The following is an 18,084-nucleotide window of genomic DNA, read 5'->3' as shown; positions in this document are numbered from 1 at the left end:
GCTTAGTGACTTCCTGGCACTGGGCCTGCCCCCACAATATAGATTTTCAAGCTTTGGGGGTTCACAAAGCCAATTAGACCCCGACGACCCGCCCCACCGTAGCCTGCACTTTGGTCACACGCCCTTTCAGCTCGTACTTTCTTACGACAAAAATAAAAAAGAAACAGAAATGGAGTGTAAAGCATAAGGAGGCGGCCACTCGGCGGGACGGTGTGGTGCCCAGCGCGTAATAATAATAATAATAATAATCATATAATATACTGTAGCATCGAGTGCCATCGAGGGGCGCGCCGGTCCAAACTCCTTCACGAGGTCCATGGCTGAAGACCACTCCGTCTTATGGAGCGTCTTCTGGTGGCCTGGCGCTCATTTTAATGGACTGTGGGAGGTCAGCTGAGAAGACCACCCGCTCTTCTGTCAAAACCAGCGATCCTCACCAAGCACTTGAGCCGTAGACTGACTTATGACAAAGCCCGCTGGCATCCCACCGACCGTCCAAAGTGGCTTCAACCGGACGTCACCGGGCTGCTGTCTCACCACCGTCATAAGGCAGGAGAGCGGTGGGCACGGCATAGGCGGGCCAGGGTCGCTCCCTCACTTCCAAGGTCACTTCATGAAGAGGTGACACACTTTGGGGGTCCCTTCGAGAGCCTCTTTGAATTTTAAAGCCCGGGCCTCGAACGTCGAGGTTTAGCGGTGGCAGAGTGTCGGGAGTGACATTGCCGCGCGGCTCTTTGTCATTTCAGGCACATTTGGAGTTAATGCCAAGTGACATGTGGAAAGTTAAGAGCTTTTGCATTTGTGCGCACTCTCGATGTGTCCTCTGCACATCAAAGGCGCTTTTTAATTTTATTTATCGTGAGACGAGCCTCGGCGGCTTCACCCAGCTGGTACTGGAAGTGTGACACGTGGCGGAGTGGGGGGCGCTCACACCGACCCAGCTCTGCTGCCCCCCTTGGCCTCTTCTCCTTGTTTAATATTCTGCTCTAAAGTCAAGCAAGTGGCTGGCACTTCTCTGCCTCCTGGTGTGGGGTGGCAGCGACTGCCACACAACTCAAACGAGTCGATTCTTCTCTTGACGTCACGTTGGCCCCACGCATTTCTGCCACATCAGCAGCTGTCCACAGCACCAGTAAGGTGACGGTCAGCAGTAGGACACGAGGAGTGCATTTAGAGGGTGGCCCCAGGCTGGCGATGCCCATCATTCAATGCCATGTAAATGCTGTTGTCAGGTGGCACTTGCCCTTTTCATTGTTTTGGCCAAAGCAGTCATCTCACTGAGAAGGCCTGAAATGGGGGCCGCCAGCCTGGCACACATCAGTAGTTGCTGTCACCCGCATCTCAGTAGCCCGGCACATGGCCGCCCCGTGGTCCCAGTTGTGTGGCACCCTGAACCTGATGGTCTATGCGTTTGACGCCCCACCCCCCAAATCCTTCCTAATTCAGAACTTTGGCCTCCAAAGCCCCCCCATCAAGCTTCATGTCCGGCCCAGGGGGCCACTTTGGGAAACCTTTAAGAAAACACTTTAGGGGTCTTTAGAGCAAAGAGTCCGCTAAGCCCCCCTAAGAGCGGGCATGCGTTCCCATGGAGGCCCTTATCGCTCGGAGCCTTTAGTTAAACCAATTACTTGAGCGGTGACCCCTCGCTGGAGCACTCAGGTCTGACAGCCGTTTAAACATCACCTCCCTCCCGCTCCAGACCACCATTACACACCCCGACTACACAGTCCAGACTTCGCTCCTCTCCCTTATCTGACGCTTCCCAGATAAGAATGGACAAAATATTCCAAAGTTGTGCTTTCCTGCCCAATATTTCCATCCCGGAGTGCTACGCTGACGGCGCTTTGTCTTTGGCAGCAGTCCTCGACCCGGGGGCCGTTCACCCACGAGTGGGATTTGCCATCCGGAGCGCCTTTCAGGCAAAAGCAGGTGTGGAGCGTGCCAGCCTCACGGATGGAGGGCACTCGTTATTATTATTGGAAACCCCCTGAAATCCGATGGCTACTCAAGCAGAAGCTGTGTGAAGGAAGCCGAGGAAGGGGAGTCGGAGGAGGTCCGCGTTGACTCGAGTGGGGCGACGACCTGCATGGGTGAGATGAGCGGCGCCACCTGTGAGAAACGCGCCTGGGGTGACACTTGTGAGAATGACAAATGGGTCAGCCTCGGACGTGGCGGAACAGAAAGACTGGCACCTAGGCGGCCATTCATGTGCCCCAATGCTGAGGTGATGTGACAGACTGGAGGGAGGGCTTCTCTCTTTCAGGAGCTGCGTTGGCACGGCCAGAAATACAAAACGGGCCTGCAGCGTGACCTCCCACCATGTTAGAACGTTTGGTGGTCCTGGTCAGGGTCTCTCGGCTCACTCCAGTGCTCCGTTTCTTCCCCTTCAGCCGCTATCACGTGAGACGCCATTTAAGATGGTGACGTGCCGTCTTGTGCTTGGATTCGCACGTGAAGCCTTTGACCGTTATGAGGCACGGCGAACGACTGCCACTTAGACGTCTGACGTGCACTTGTGGCCTCAGATGTTCTTGGCATCGAGATCTTCCCGTTTCCTCTCGTTGTGCCTCCTTTACATCACATGACTGTCACATGGTAACTGTTGTCTAGCAACAAGAAGGGCAGCGCATGAAACACGGGTTTCCAGAGTGAAGCCCCAATAAGGAATATGGCGACTTCAGGCAGGAATCGGACCACCCGTCACGTGACCCTTTAGATTCCGGGAGGTGAAGACCACGGTGGTGGCGGTAAGACATGAACACTCTGAGCACGCTCTCCCTGGTCAGGACCATATGTGCCCATCCAAGTCAGAGCGAGTACCCAGCAACGGTGGCAGAGGAAAGCATCTACGCTGCAGACGCTGACAAGACTACGTGTGACTCTATCGTGCCCGTAGGTTCAGTGGCTTTGCCAGCGTCACACAGTCAAACCGTGCAAGTGATCATTACCCAAAGATGAGTGTAGAGCAGCACGGCTTCCGTAAAAGGCGCCCAGTGAGTCTGCCACCGAGAAAGCGGGCGGCAGTGTCATTTTGTGCAGATGCGCCCGCAGCGGGCACTACTAGAAGTCAGTAGTAACAGACATGGCTGCTGCTGACGGCTCCGACGGGTCCACTGGTCAAGGACGGCTGCGAGCCCACCTCGCCTCCAGCACTTTGGACATTTTCTTCCACCAAGTGTTAAAAATGAAGCTGGCGCAGTTGGCAGATTGCTAGGTGGAAGCTTCTGCTGTTCCCTCGCAAGCGCCAGCTTATTACAGAAAATTAGTTTTCTTTGATGAAAAGATGTTCCTTAATATTTCATGTTTTATTTTCTCGCCGTCTGTCACTCCACAATGGTCTTTGGACGAGTCACTGCCAATCCTTGCCTGGCAAAATCTGCCAAGGCAGGACGCCCATACGAAGAGTATTCATTCTTTTGAAGAAGAAGCAGGAGGAATTAGATTGAAATGCACCGGAGGAGTGTGGCATGGAGGTGGCAACGTGCCAGGCCGAGTTACCCCCCCTTCCAGAACAGCTGCTTGAATCACCATGCGTCTGTACTGGAAACCGACTTACAAAGCCATGAACTAAGACCACCAAGGATGGAGCCCACTTTGTCCAGCTCACTTCCTACACTCATCAGCAGCCCGGAGCGTCTTCTGTTTCCTCGTGACTTTGTGACACCAAGTGTCCCTTTGCCAGTCTAACGCTCATGCGGGCATCATCATGGCTTCTGCTGCTGTAATTAACCAACCAGCGAAGACAGCACACAGGCTTGAACCTTTAGCAGTGGCGAGAATTTGTCACCTCTGTTGAGAAGATTTTTTGCTTTTTTGTGACAAACTGAATTTAACCAGAATGATTGTCACCCCCCTTACTAGGCCAAGTGACAGCAAACATTTTTATATGGTGGGGCGTAACATCCAGCAAATGTGAATGTACAGCCTGGCTGGTGGGCCACGGCCTGAATACGCAGCTTCTGTGTGAAGGGCCAAGAAGGTCCATTGGTAATGAGCACTAGTGGGCACCCGGCAGAGCGGGCAGGCACAGTGCTGTGCTGGACTGGGGTGACTGAAACATTGAGTGCCAGCCCCACACAGAGCAGTGGGCCTACCAAGGGGTCTTTATTTCTACGTCACACTTGGCTTCAACAGCTGCTGGTCGCCCCCTTCACAACCCCCGTCTGCTGCCTACTGCTGCTGAGGTGCATCTTGGGCTTACACTTCCTGTCTGAGACCAACGCCAAGTAGGCTCTGGAGTGATGAGACCCTTGATCTCCTTCCAGGAGGTGCCCCCTGTGCCCCACAAGGTTTTTAGTCCATTTAGTTTTAAAGAAAACAACAAACTTCTCAATTGTGCCCTCACAACTGGGCTTCTGACTGAAGTGGCAGTGCCCAGGTCTCCTAGTGACTATCTGAGTCCGATGTCAGGGTGGGGGGTGTTCCGGAGAGGGTGGGATGGAGGGTTTATTTCAGCCCAGCAGGCCATTGTAATCTGGGGAAACTGAAGTCATATGGTGTCTGTAGGGCAGGACCAGCACTTGGCTCTCCAGTGGCCATGAAGATCTGGGCAGTGTGGCCACGTCCAGGCCTGCTCCACGACCGCCCTCGCTGCGCACTCCGCAGGGGTCGAGGATGGCGAAATGAAACCTGAGGAGCAACAGAGCATGACACACCAAGATGACCACCGAGATCGGCTCGCTTCTCCGCGGTCAGAACGGTGGGGTTGACGACGCGTCTCTCGGCCCCCCCGCCGTACAGAGCAAGTTAGGAGGAAGCTTTGGTATCCCTGACTCTGGAATCGGTGCATCAGCCCCAGCACACCCCGCCTCGGCTGTCCCCTCAGGGTCTCGTGGCCGTGTGTGACGGTGCCACCTGGTCTTGGGCCGGGGCGTCTGGCGGAGCTAAGCCAGTGTTGTCTGCCGGCCTCGCTGGTGTGTGCGCCTGTGTGTGTGTGTGTGTGTGTGTGTGTGTGAGTGCGTGTGCACGCGTGCCTGTGTGTGTTTGTGTGTGTGCGCCTGTGTTTGTGTGTGCCTGTGTGTGTGCGTTTGTGCGTGTGCACGCGTGCCTGTGTGTGTTTGTGTGTGTGCGCCTGTGTGTGTGCGTTTGTGCGTGTGCACGCGTGCCTGTGAGTGTGTGCGCGCGCGCGCGCGCGTGTGTCTGTCTGTGCACTCTCCCCAGTCCCACTCTCAAGTCCAACTGATTCTCCTTTCAAGCCATTTTGAATCCTCTTTTCCTTATCAGGCGAGCGCAGGCCTGCATCACCCTCTCCTTGCGATGACAGGGGCTACAACAATGGGGCTCCGATACCAATGCTTAGCACTGCGTTTTAGGAGGAAAACCTGCCATGGGCGCAGATTAACAACAAAGAAATAGATTGCAGCCACCAAAACAAAACATTTTTCAGAATGCCTCTTCTTGATTAATGAAGAAGTGACAAGAAGAAAAATATCATTTTAGTGAGGAAATATTCTTTACTGCTGAGAGAAGCAAAGGAGGCCAAAGAGAAGTCGAAAGCGAAGGCAGACGTACCTCTGGAGGGGACGAGTTGCACTCGGGACGCCCTTCTGGACCGCAGAGCAGCCAAAAGTAGGGGGCAGGGGGGGTCAACAGCACAACAACAGGCGAAGGTGAGAGCAGCTTCCGGGGTCCTGCCAGCATGGGCATCACCCACTCTGGCCTCCGAGGTCACCCACCGATAAGCAAGGGTGGATTCACCGATTGCTCCAAATGGTGGCAGGTGCCACTCAGTCATTTCATGACAGACTCTGCGGTGACAAATCAGAACACCTCCATCAGGTGTGGCTCTGCCCGAGGTCACGGGGACCGTGCCACCATTGCCCTGACCTGCGCAGCTAGCGAGTCAGGATGTCATCAGAACATAAAGCTGGAGAGTCAACACTGAAGACCAGGAACAGGAAATGAAACACAACGTGACCACAACAGGCCATGCCACCCTACAAGCTCGTCCATCGTGTACAACATCAAGTCGAGCTCGGGAGGGCCATAAAGGTCTGCCACACTGCTTGGTCGCTCATTCTACACACCAGTAGGATCCAAAAGGCAAAGCAGACGTCAAAAGTAGAGCGGCAATCCCATCTCTCATCAATTCCGAAGCTCGCCAGAAGACATCCGTGGAATATCCGCCAACTCGGACAACAAGGCACTCCAGCAGCAGCTTAACTATGACGTCACATGAGACAAGCTCTGGACCACACCAAGGGGGTGGAAACAAGCTAACGGGCATCACCACGGCAATCCAAACAAAACAAAAAATACAATTCAAAGCCTAAAATAACAATACGATAGGAAAACAAAGAGAGATCACCTGCGTGATCCGAAATACAGCGAGCTTGGAGAAGAAAACGTCCAAAACTGGCACAACACGAATGAACGGCACTTAAAGGGACAAGACGCGGGGTAAAGAGGACACGCGTCAGACCCTCTAAAGAGGCGCACAGGGGGCCCCAGGACCCTTCCGGGGGAGTTCTGGAACTTTCAGGCTATGCTGAACTGCCTACTGCTTCTTGGCTTTTGTTGTCGCACTTTCCTCGTCTCGTAACGCCATCTTGAATCTTTGCGAGGGCAGGTGGGCGTGTGACACACGAAACATGGCAGCGCCACTCAGTTGTACGCGCACGGCCACCTCACGACGTGTTGGATTTCGGACTTTTTGATTTCTAGCTTTGACTTTTGTCACCGTCATCGTTTTCGATGAGTCTTTGGTGTCCTCACCCCGGTTCATCTTCTGCTCTTTCAAGGCCACCCAAGGGAACGATAAACTGTTTCCCCGAGTTTAGCAAACATCCACGCCTGTGCGGACTTTTCTAAAGATACACAGCGGGCTGTTTTAATGGGGCCGAAATGAAAGGCCCACAACGTACAGAACACGCCGTGCCCCCCAGCAGTGCCAAGAGCTGATGGTCTGATCATTCCGACTACGCCAACTGCAAAACGGCAGCCTCACTTTGGGCAATAACCGACTGGTCCGTGTGCTGCTCCTGCCTGGATTGGCTCCAGCTGCTCAGGAGAGGAGTGGACGGGTGGATGGACGGGGAGATGGAACTCACACGTGTGCCCCGCGGCCCCTCAAAGGCCATCTGCTGGGGCGGCTCTGCATCCCACCTCCTGGCCGTCTCACTCGTCAGCTCGACTTGAGACTCGATGGCCCAACACCGAGGGGCACACGGCAGCCATGACCTTCTCATCGCATGACTTCAACACATTGAGCGTCAGGCCGGAGTCGGAGCTCGAGTCCGATCCCGACACGTCGACTCCAGTCGCACACACGGGGGGCTCCCTGTCACTCGACTTTAGCCTTTCATGGCAGGACTACACGTGGGGTGTTTCCGATGGGCACCTGTCATTTATTTACATGTCACGAGCCGAGGGCTTTACGCCATGTGTGTGTCAAACACGAGATGCTCTGCTCGGGGTCCGGACAGCCACATCTAAATGAAACAACCAGAGGACAGCAAAGCTCCACGGGCCTCCTTGGTGTGTCCAGGCCTTCTGTGCACCCCATGATAACCGGGGGTCCAAGCAGAAGCCATCGGTATTTTTCATTTTGTCTGGAAGGACGGCGTGAGGGTCCCAAATCTACCAGCAGGACAAGTCCAGGCCGCCATTTCATTTTTGAAGAAGGAGGAGGCCGTGGCAGCGAGCGGAGGGCCAGCGCGTCCCGCTCATTAGGCGGGTCAATGCTCATTAGTGTAATTTACTCGCTAACGACCTAATTGGTTAATTACTTTATCTCTTATCTTGACCCACTGTGATGAATAGTTTGAAGGCCATGCAAGTGCAAATGTGCAACGCCGAGCTCTTCAGGTTAGTTTACCGCTGGGCCACAACGAGGCCCCACAGACAAGAGGGTTTAGTGGAGTGACGTCACAAGAGCCACAGGTGGCACAGCAGTTGGCACGCTGCCTCCCAACTCCAGGGCACTGGCCTGGTCCCTGCCACCCTGACCTCCAGTTTACCCACCCGTGGTTTCCTGCTGCGCTAGCTAAGCGTCCAGCAGAGACTTCTGGGAAGATCAAACGAGGATCTGGAAAAAGAGCACATGATGTCTGCGTGATAAAGACGGACAACACTGTGGAAGAGGCTGCAGGAGCTCAGCTAGCCAAGTCGGTGCCCACTCGTTAGCCCTCAAGCTCTCCGGCTGGCCACGTCCACTTCGCTGGGCCCCAAGGTCCCGGACTCCGTGGCTCGCCATTTTGGCGTATTAAATTGCTGCAGCCGCCATTTTTTTCCTTTTTAATTTCATTGGTTTTTGTAAATCACATGACAATGATGACTGCACAAGTCAGCTGTAGATTCTGTACATCTCAGTTCCGTGCCAGTCTCTGTGCCCGCTATCAGGCCCGCTGTGTTCAGACCGAGATTTGGCTTTGGTCACCAAACCGGTGGACCTGCCAGGTTTGGACTTTTTGTGTTTTGTTTTCCATTTTGGTTCCTCGAGTGACATTCAGAATAAGGAGGCATTGGGCAGTGCAATTAGTACCAGGAGTCGGGCAGGAGGGTGGTCTGCCGTGGCATTCGTGTCTGAACGCCATCCCATCTGCTAATGTTGTGGGGGATTAAAGACGGCCCACCAAATCAAGCAGGATTGCGGCCAGCTGACCCAAACGGAGGACTGATGACCAAGCGAGGCCGGCGCCTGACCACACACCATGGGGCTAAGGCCTCTACAACTGCCCTACGTGTTTCCTGCCAGCGCCAACAGGCAGGCGTCTTTCCATAGTCAACACCCCACCGGGGGGCCTTCACTTACACAACTGCAGCTCAACTGCTTCCACCGCAGACAGCGAGCGAAACACGCCAATCGACCTTCACCGCTGTGCTGCCACGGGAGGATGGCACACCGCCGCTCGATCGGCTGGGACAGACAAGCACATGGAATACGGAGGGCATGCGGAGGGCATACGAACATTAACAAGAAAAACCACATCCGTCTGCAAGGCAAACGCTCAGCAGACTTACTCGGAGCCACCCATCCATTTACAATTCAGTTCAAGGGCACAGAGAGATGGCACAGAGCCATGCTGCAGTGGGCGCCAGGTGCCAACCAACCCTAGATGGATGCAGTCCTGAATTAGCCTCATCTTTGGGGTTTGGGAGCCAAGGGGGGGACTGGAACTTGGGGGGCCAACAGGCTTCAATGACAAAGATGAAGCCAAAAGGAGAGAAAAGGCCACATTGGCGCAGGTCGCCACCCCAGCTACCAAGTCCCTGAAGTTCACCTGCGTCAATGAAGTGACGAGGAAAGCAGACACTGGCAGTTCCTGGGACTCTCAGTTACTCCACCCAGACCATGCCAGCTGTCACCTGGGAAGGAAGGGCCCTCTGACTGGGCACAGGTGGGAGTTGGCAATCTGAGGCCAGAATCAGAAGCACGAATAATGCAAGAAATGGGGAAATAAAAGACGAGACGAGGGCACCGAGTCACCTGCAGGTCTGTCAGTCCGTCCGCTGGTCAGAGAGTCAGTCTGTCTATCATCTGCCTATGCACGCCTGCCAGTCCCGGGCCCCTTTCTCAGACTTGCGGCTTTTCATGTTTAGTCCTTCATGCCAATCGGGGTCCACGCGACCCGCCTTGCACATTTACGGCACTCAAACGTCACAAAGGAGCAGGTAACCCCTGTTGGCCCTCCATGACACCCTTGAGGTGCACATTAGGCCACAGCGCCCGATGCCTGCTCATATTCTCCTACGTTAGCCAACTCGTGAGTCTGAATGGCGCGGCTCCATAGGCCACACGTGGTCGCTGATGTTAAGACTGATGGCAAACACACATTAGACCCTTCAAATTTGCCCTTCGGATCCCACGTTTGTCAAGGATGGGCACCAGGATGAAGTGCTCATGCCATGTCACAGACTGGGCTGAAAGCGCAGCGACAAAACGTTTGTGGCCTACCAGCTGCGTAAAGACCTGACATGGCTGGAGTGGAAAGGCCTGGCACGGTGACTTTAGCGGTATTCAAAGGGCGTTAATGACCGGGCACATTTTAGACGCGACCCCCACAAGGACTGCGAGTGACAAGAGACATCCCACCCACCCAGAACAGGAGCCTGCAGGGGGAGCGGCTCCGTGAAGTTGGCACTCGAGGGTCTCCTCCTCAGTAAACTTTTAGCAAACAGAAAGCCACGAGCGGCACACTAACAAGGTTCCCGTTTATTGCTTTCACATACCAAGGCGATGCCATCAGCGCTCATTTCAATTTTGCCATCGAAAGGCCCCCAGGTTGTACCAACGGCGAGCTGCTGCCGACTGTGGATCCTCCGCTCTCCCTCCTTCTGGAAAACTTCCAGCTCTCCTAAAAAACAAGAAAGAGAGAGATAACAATGTGAAGGCTATTCTCTGGTTACCGTGGCAACTCAAAAATAAAGGCATGCTTTGGAGGGTGCCAGCCGCGGACACGACACGGCAGATTCGCACTTTTAATTAGCGCTAAACGCTGCTGATGTTCCGAGCTCCCATCCTTGAAAGACTTCTCGACTCCGGTTGGACTTAATTAGCCGCCCGTCTTACGGCCCCACGGTGACGCCATGTCTGACAAAGACCCGTGGCTTTGTGGTCACCTTGGGAGGCCTGAATGTGCCCGAGTGAGGTGGCTCTCTCTCTCTCTCACAAACCGATGGTTCAGTAGTGAGGGTCTTCATCCCCAACACCTTCTGCTTTTACTCTGAGCTCTGCTGAGCTGGCCCATGCAGGATGACGTTCACCGTCACCATCGTCATCCTCGTCCTTGTACAGGTCAGAGAGGGACCCTAGCAGGCTACACAAAGCGGACCTTCTGCTGCTCTAACCGCTAACCCGAAGCCTAAGTTGGTCAGCTCTGCCTCCTTAAGAAGATGACGGAGTGAGTCACCTGCCCCGTCCCCTCATTACTCACTGGGGTCACTCGTCACATCTTTCAGTGCATAATGAAGCTGAGCCGCCACCGCAGGATGAAAGGCAAATGCATAAGGGGATCTGGAGAGCAAGCCTGGACACCAGGGGGTGTGCCAGTGAGGGGTCCGCATTTTGAGCCTCGGCACACTGTGGGCATCCACATAAGGCTGGCGCCGCACCTCTCGATTTCCATTTTACGCCCAATTCGAACGGGATTAGCTACCCACCGCGAGGCGGGCAGACGGCAATCTCCCCAGAGGACCTCGGTAGTTGGTGTCCCCTCCAAATCGCTCGTGTCAGTTACGTTTGCGGACAGCGCAAGGATGACGGACCCTTTTAACTTCCATAAAAGGCCCCTAAACAAACGACGGGGTCCCCATCTGAGTGGGCAGGTCAGTTGCATTGGGAGTCCCTTTCGTGCGGCGTGACGCCGCGAGGGGCCGCTCTTTAATTTCACTTCTTCGTAAACAAGCGAGGACCGTCTGAGGTCCGCCAGCGACGTCCGCCGTTTGGACTCGACTCGTCTCCGCCGATGCTGACGTCCCCCTCGCGTTCACATCCTTTGGTGTTGCTAATTTTCCCCCTAAATCACACAGTTTTATTAAATCACACATTTGATAAAAGCGTATTAGTAGTCAAGACACATTAGATACAACTTTCCTCAAGCAAAAAAAAAGAAAGTCTATATATTTAAATTTTCAGCGCTGTGAAATTTAATGTCGTTCTTGCCATTTAACTACAGTATAATTTGAAATACAGTAATGTAAGAGATGGGAATCAGCTGATATTCGTATTATTAAAACTCGCTTTATTACATTTTCTGATTAGTTCTTTCTAACTCAGGGGAACAAATTATATCCAACACGACACACAGACACATGTATATGGCAGGCCTCGTGTGCGCGTGTGAGCCCCCCGAACTCCAAACCTGACATGGGGGAGGAGCAGAGACCCCATCCGGAACAGTCCGCCCCTCCAGACCCCCCCTCTCTGAATTCAAGAAGTTGTAAAAAGCAGCAACTCAAAAATGGGAGCAGACCTCACACACACACACACACACACACACACACACACGCACACGGATAGACAGATATCTGGACAGGCCTCAGCCCAGGCAGCCTCGCTCGCTCCAAACTCAAACAGCAGGCTGACAGCCTGCACAGGCCCAAAAACAGACCCAAGGCTTTTAAAGTCACCAAAATCACAAGGAGAGGAAACCCTCAAGGAACTCTGGTCAAAGAAGAGCCAGGAAAGTTCCCTCAATATTCCAAACTTTATCAAGAACGTGCAGAAAGAATATCACACAAGGAAGGTGAAGAAACAAGCAATAAAAAGGTAAAGAGCTAAAGCAGCCAAACCCTCCTCCTCCTCCTCCTCCATCTTCTTCTTCTTCTCCTTCAATTCTCATAAATCAGAACATCAGCATCATAAACGACAAATCCAAAGAGAGAAGAGCAAAATCACAAGCAGAACTTGAACCTCAAAAACGCAATGAGGTGGGTGGGGCCAGCAGCCTGGCAGCATGATCAGGTGGCCCCGCCTCCACTGGCACCACCTGACGGAGACGGGCAGACAAGAGTGGACTTACACCCAATTCTACAAGAAAGACAAGACCAAAGAATCAAAATACTTGAAAGAAAACACACCTGGGCCAGGGATGACACCCCAGACTGAAACTGGGCAAGCGCCCACCAACCTAAACCAACACACAGGGTCTCCAATCCAAACCTCCCAGTGCTTTCCTATTAGGAAATGTTCAAAACGTAACCCGTGGAGGTTAAGGGTATGACAGAGACCAGAGATGAGCCCACCACGGACCCCTGCAATTCAGGGGTGAATCCAACCGTGTGGGTTGAATGATAATGAAGCGTTCTAAGTGGGCAAAGGCCTGGCAGACGCCACAAGCAAATAGGACAGAAATTGAGAAATGACCCAAAACTGCAACGGCTTTCCACCATTCACCTCAAACTCAGCAACCGCTGGGCGGTCCACAGGGAGCTCGTCCTCCTGCCACCCACAATTGGTGCCCACAGAGATTATAATAGATCTGCCCACTCCCCTGCTTCTTTGTTCACATCGTAGGTCCGACACTTCATTCAACACCAGCAACCTCACAGAACGGCCTCGCCATCCCGCCGTCTCACCGTGACCCCTGAAATTGTTCACGTCCTCAACTCACCAACCTTTCGTTTCCCCACTCTGTTTAACTTACACGATCCAGACATGCCAGTGCCACTCACGAGCTGATCTCTCAATGGCATGTGCCTTTTCACCAGCCTATCCCACTCGTCACCTGCCCCGTATCAGCCCATGATGGCACTTGCACCGTATCCTTAGCTGTGTCACATGGTCCCCTTGGAGTTTTGATCACCCTGTCAGTAACCAACTGCTAAAATCGGAGACGTGCCCCTACCCCGTCTCCCGCTACCCTGTCTCCCGCTACCCCGTCTCCCCTACCCCGTCTCCCGCTACCCGTCTCCCACTACCCCGTCCCGCTGCGTACCGACTCGCTTCGAGCACCGGCGATGACATCACAGGTCACGTCCTGCCAGGACCCTGTCACTAGCAAGTGTTACAGAAGACAATGTGGCCGCGGCTCTGACGCCCCCCTCAAAGTGAATGTTGTCTTTCAGCCTTTGGTTTCTTTTCGTTTATTTATTCATTTCTTTCATTCTTTGGGTTTTCTGTCTTTCTCTTTGTTTTATGTAATTCTTCACTGAATGTTCTCTTGATTATTAATCAATTCACATTTTGTGTTAATTCTGCTAGCCTTCTCTTTGCCATGTTGAGCCCAAAGGGACGGGCCCCCCAGGTGGCATCTTGAATCGCCAATGCTGATCCCGCCTTAAACCACACTGGGACAAACAGGCCCGTAATGGACTTAAGGGGCCGAGACAGGGCCGGTGCGCTGACTGGGATTCTGACATCCGCAACAAGACATAAGAAGACCTTCAGTTTGAGGGTCACTTAGGAAGCCTGTCACTGTGGGCTGGTGCCATTGGGATTTTACCGTCACCCGTCTGTGGCGAGCCTGGAGGTGACATGCTGGCTGAAGTGACAGTGGGGGTTCGAAACCAGAAAGGCACAGAAATCAAAAGTCAAAAACAAGATGGTCGAAAGGTTTTAGAGAGAAGGAATGGATGGCTTAAATATCGTCACGTCATGGCGATGGAAACATGGTGACACTGCGGAAAGTCAAAAACTCGACAATAAAAGTAGAAAATGAAAGGGAAACTGAGCTGCACATGCAACTCAATAAAAAATGAAAACGTCCCCAAGAGAAACCAAACGGACCACTCAAGGCCACAAACGTCTCAACTGGCAGTACACTAACATGAGCGGTGGCACGTTGAGGTGACAGCTTAGTGACACTCGTCGTCCTCGTGACGGCAGCTTTTCCCACCCTAGCGATTTTACACCATTCACTCATCGCCCGTGTGGTCGACGCGTTTTCTGCCATTTTCTGCCTTGGCATTTTTGAGGTTCACTTTGCTATTGCGGTCATTTGGTCTCAGACCCTCATGTCCGTTTTTCTGGCCGCCTGGTTGTCTTCCCTTCTCCTTGCCATCTGAGGTGCTTCACTGCCATTTTGGTAAAACATCTCTTAATTGAAATGATGGCTTGGCTCCACCGGCAGTGCCGCGCCATTGTTTGGAGTTCCTGCTTTGCTTTGTGCCCCCCCGAGGCAGCGGCCGATGGCAGGGTGGCTCCACAGCCCTCTGTCTTGCCCTCTTTCTGCCTCGTGTTTCGTTCTCTCTTGATGATGCGGAGATATCTTCACGTTTATCAGGCGACGAGTTGTGGCGTCTTCAAAAAAACACAAAGACCCCGAGTTGAGGCACTTCAGTTATCGAATAATGAAGCCAAACGAGCCACTTCAGGTAAATTGGCGAGGACGTTGTGATCAGAGAAGCGCTTTATTCCCGATCTCCAAGGCGTGCAGGTTCTTGACAGCTTAGGTATTAGACGGGTCAGCTCATTAAACTGGAATAATTAAGAATTTAAGCATCGCGGGCAGAGAGAGCCGCACGCAGAGCAGGTGCCCGCCGCTGCCTGTTTATCGCTCGATAAAGCCAAGGCCGCTGTGATGGAGGCCATCTCTGTCCGCTGCCCCCTGCTGGAGATCCTAGCTGAAGACCACCACGTGGAGCGTAATCAGAAAATGCAAAATGACAAAATCTGAGAGAGAGAGAAGCAAAGGGGAGCTCGAAGATCAGACAAAGCGGAGGTCCGTTGATGGCCAAACTGGCGCTCAAGATGCCCAGATGTTCACTGTGGTGGCGGCACTCCCTATACGTATGTCAAGTGGGGGCTTGAACACGAGGGCAACACCTCCAGTCAGCAAATGTCCATTGCAAGACTCTGCCGTTAGGGAGGAGTCGCGAGTGCCCACTTGGGGCCACACACTGCTCTGCCAAGGTGCCGGATTCATGTTGAAGGCATCCTCAGCGCCAGGTGTGCCCACCTTTCACAACACGACACGAGGATGCTCAGAAGACGGCCGACTGGAGAAATGCTAATTCATCGTGAGTTCCAGAGCGCTTGTCCTCGAGGCGCACGCAGGCCGCACAAATGCCACCGACTTGGCAGGAGCAGAGTGTCGACGCGGCGGGGGGTGGGGGGCACTCGATAAGATCGTCATCTGTCGCTGGACTCTGGGGCCTGTTCCTGCTCTCCACAGCTACTTGGCAGGCCGATGAATGTCCCTTTGTGTGGAGATCCTTCTCAGATAGCAGGCAGATTCTCCACGTTGGCATCTGTTTGTGTTCTCTTATGGTTGAGAGCGGAAAGGAAAAAAAAAAAAGATTTGTAAAGGTTACTCGGCTAAATAGTCGGACAAGAACGTCCTGGGGCCTCGGAATCGCCACTCGCTAGGCAGCGCACACGTCGAAGGGGAAGACGCGTCAAGCCCCATCTCTGTGTGCCCCTCCGGCTGCTGACATTTGATTTAATGGGGCATTTGAAAAGAACACTGCGGGTGCCCGCCCTGACCCACGCTATAAGGGCAGCATTGAAGTTCAGTCCCAACTCCCAGAGTGCTGCCGGGCATTCTTTAAGAGCAAGAAGGCCGAGGAGCTAACTGGTGGTGCCCGGTACGGTGCCCAGTAAAGCCCTTGTTCAAGTCTGACAGTCCCTGCAGTGAATTGTGCCATGCCATGTGCCTCATGATGGCTGAGCACTGCTTCATGTCACATCTGGTGTGCCATCATGTGACGACTGTCTCGCTCACATTCCAGTTTGAATGCTTGCCTTGTGGGCCCTGCCCATGGACCTCACATGGGTACCCCTCATCCACAGAGGTGCCATGAACATGATGTGATTGGCATTTGGACCTCTGCATGGTTTGGCCAACGATCTGAAGAGGTCATCTGGACTCTCGAATAAGGGCTTTGAATGACAAAGCAAACAAAACACCCATGCCAGCTTGGTATTCAGAGAAATGGGGGCCTGCAAATGCCTATGTGCGGAAGGTCAGGGATGGAACCGAGGGATGGCACTGCCAGGGACCGGGAAACAACAAGGAGGACACAATGCTGTGATCCTGAGGACATCAGAAGGCACTACAGCCACGTGGGAGACAAATGACCCTTCACCCTTGGTGAAGTGGCAAAGGTCATCAAGGCTCAAGATGGCACCACCATCCTGCTTACTGAGCTGCTGGCAAGGAGTTGCACGCCAATCAAAATAAAAGGAAGCGAATTCTCTAATCCACGGAATGGTCAGCCATGTTACTGACATGCAAGCTGAGCTCAGATGACAACGTCTGAGCCGCCCAGGGCACACCCAGGTGGGCTTTGGAGAGTTTAAGAGAGCCAAGTACTGCCTGGCATTGTTGGGCAACGATGAATGGAACTAAAGGAGGAAAACAAAGAGACACCACGAGAGCCCACGTGAGCTTCTGACCAAAAAAAGGAGATGACATGAAGGACGAGACCAGCGATTTGACTCGCTAAAGGTGACTTGCTGGGTCATCTTACAGACCTCATGCTCAGCCAGGCTGCTGATGCCCACCCATCTCCTTCAAGTCATCACGTCCAACACCCACCTGTCCGTCCGCTTCCATCTTAAAGACAGTTTTCATCCAAAAAGATTTGATATGGGGGGACCACAAGGGACAGACCTGTCACCTTTTCTGTTCACCATGGACAGTTATAACAGCAGCTCATGTCACCTGCAGAACGTTTCAGCTGATTCTACACTTACAGGGTGCATGGAGACCCAGGAGAATCTCGGGGGTCCACGTCAATGGCAGGCTGGTGGGTTTAATGACACGGAGCAACGGCAGAGGAAAGGACAAAGCGGGGTCTTTGTTCTTAGAAGACTGTGGGTAGTGACATCCTTCACGTGGTCTGCACCTCTGTGGTGGTCATGTCACCTCACGAGAGGCCCACCGAATCAACGAGCTAATTGAAAAGGCAGGCCTAGTGAAGGGAAGCTCTCCGGACCCCCTGGAGGAAGAGGTGGAGGAGAGAATGAAGGCAAAACTCAGGGTTGTCATCTACATCATCCTCACTGTGACCCACCTCGCCTGTATAGCGTCTTTGGAGTGACAAAGGACCAGGAGACGACACACGTAAAGGTCAAAATGAGAAGATCCAAAACACAACGAGCAGCCACAGCCCGGGGGGCAAACGTCAGAATGAAAAACGAACCGAAGGCTTGGCCTCCTCAGGGTCACAACTGAAAGATCATCTCGACCACATCAGGTGACAGGCGTGCTGACCGCCGTTACATGACCCCTGATTCACGCTCAGTCACCAAGGAGTGGGACAAAATGAAATCCGTTCTGGGTGTTCCCAAACGATAAACCCTACGGGACTCCTGCCCTCCTCGCTTCTGTAATTCTCGTGTATTAAATTTACTCTTTGGACAAATCGTTCTGTCCATCTATTATATAGTGCCTTTCACCTCTCCATCTGCTGCCATCTGCTGCCATCTAAAGGCACAACAGCAATTGGGCGCAAGGCTGTGGCCACCAAACACAGTTGTAACACACAGGGCACACCAGAGGTGGCGCCACCTTGGCAAACAGCCGTACTGTTCAAGAAGCTGCTTGGGTGGTTGGTGGCATTGCTTTGGGATTAGTTTTTGACACCCATGCGCACACACGCACAGACCTGCGCTCACACTCAGACCCGCGCTCACACTCACACCCGCGCTCACACCCATGTGCACATACGCACAGACCCGCGCTCACACCCACGCGCACA

The 18,084-nt window shown here is 53.4% G+C and overlaps 1 protein-coding gene across 4 annotated transcripts in view; it reads right to left on the bottom strand.

The window, feature by feature from the left end:
- The window catches only part of zfpm2a (zinc finger protein, FOG family member 2a), a 157,019-nt gene that overhangs the window by 46,736 nt on the left and 92,199 nt on the right, over nucleotides 1–18,084 (bottom strand). For 3 of the 4 annotated variants that reach the window (XM_039736517.1, XM_039736519.1, XM_039736518.1), the window contains one exon: nucleotides 10,171–10,295. In XM_039736517.1, coding sequence (XP_039592451.1) covers nucleotides 10,171–10,295 — 125 coding nt within the window. Of the gene's footprint in view, nucleotides 1–10,170; nucleotides 10,296–10,417; nucleotides 10,489–18,084 lie in introns of those variants that run through there. The other variant, XM_039736520.1, reaches the window with a different exon arrangement.

Source organism: Polypterus senegalus, chromosome 15 (genome assembly GCF_016835505.1).
Source record: "Polypterus senegalus isolate Bchr_013 chromosome 15, ASM1683550v1, whole genome shotgun sequence".
Lineage (NCBI taxonomy): Eukaryota > Metazoa > Chordata > Cladistia > Polypteriformes > Polypteridae > Polypterus > Polypterus senegalus.
The sequence above is the reverse complement of the archived record's forward strand: the minus strand, read 5'-3'. Positions and strand labels throughout refer to the sequence as shown.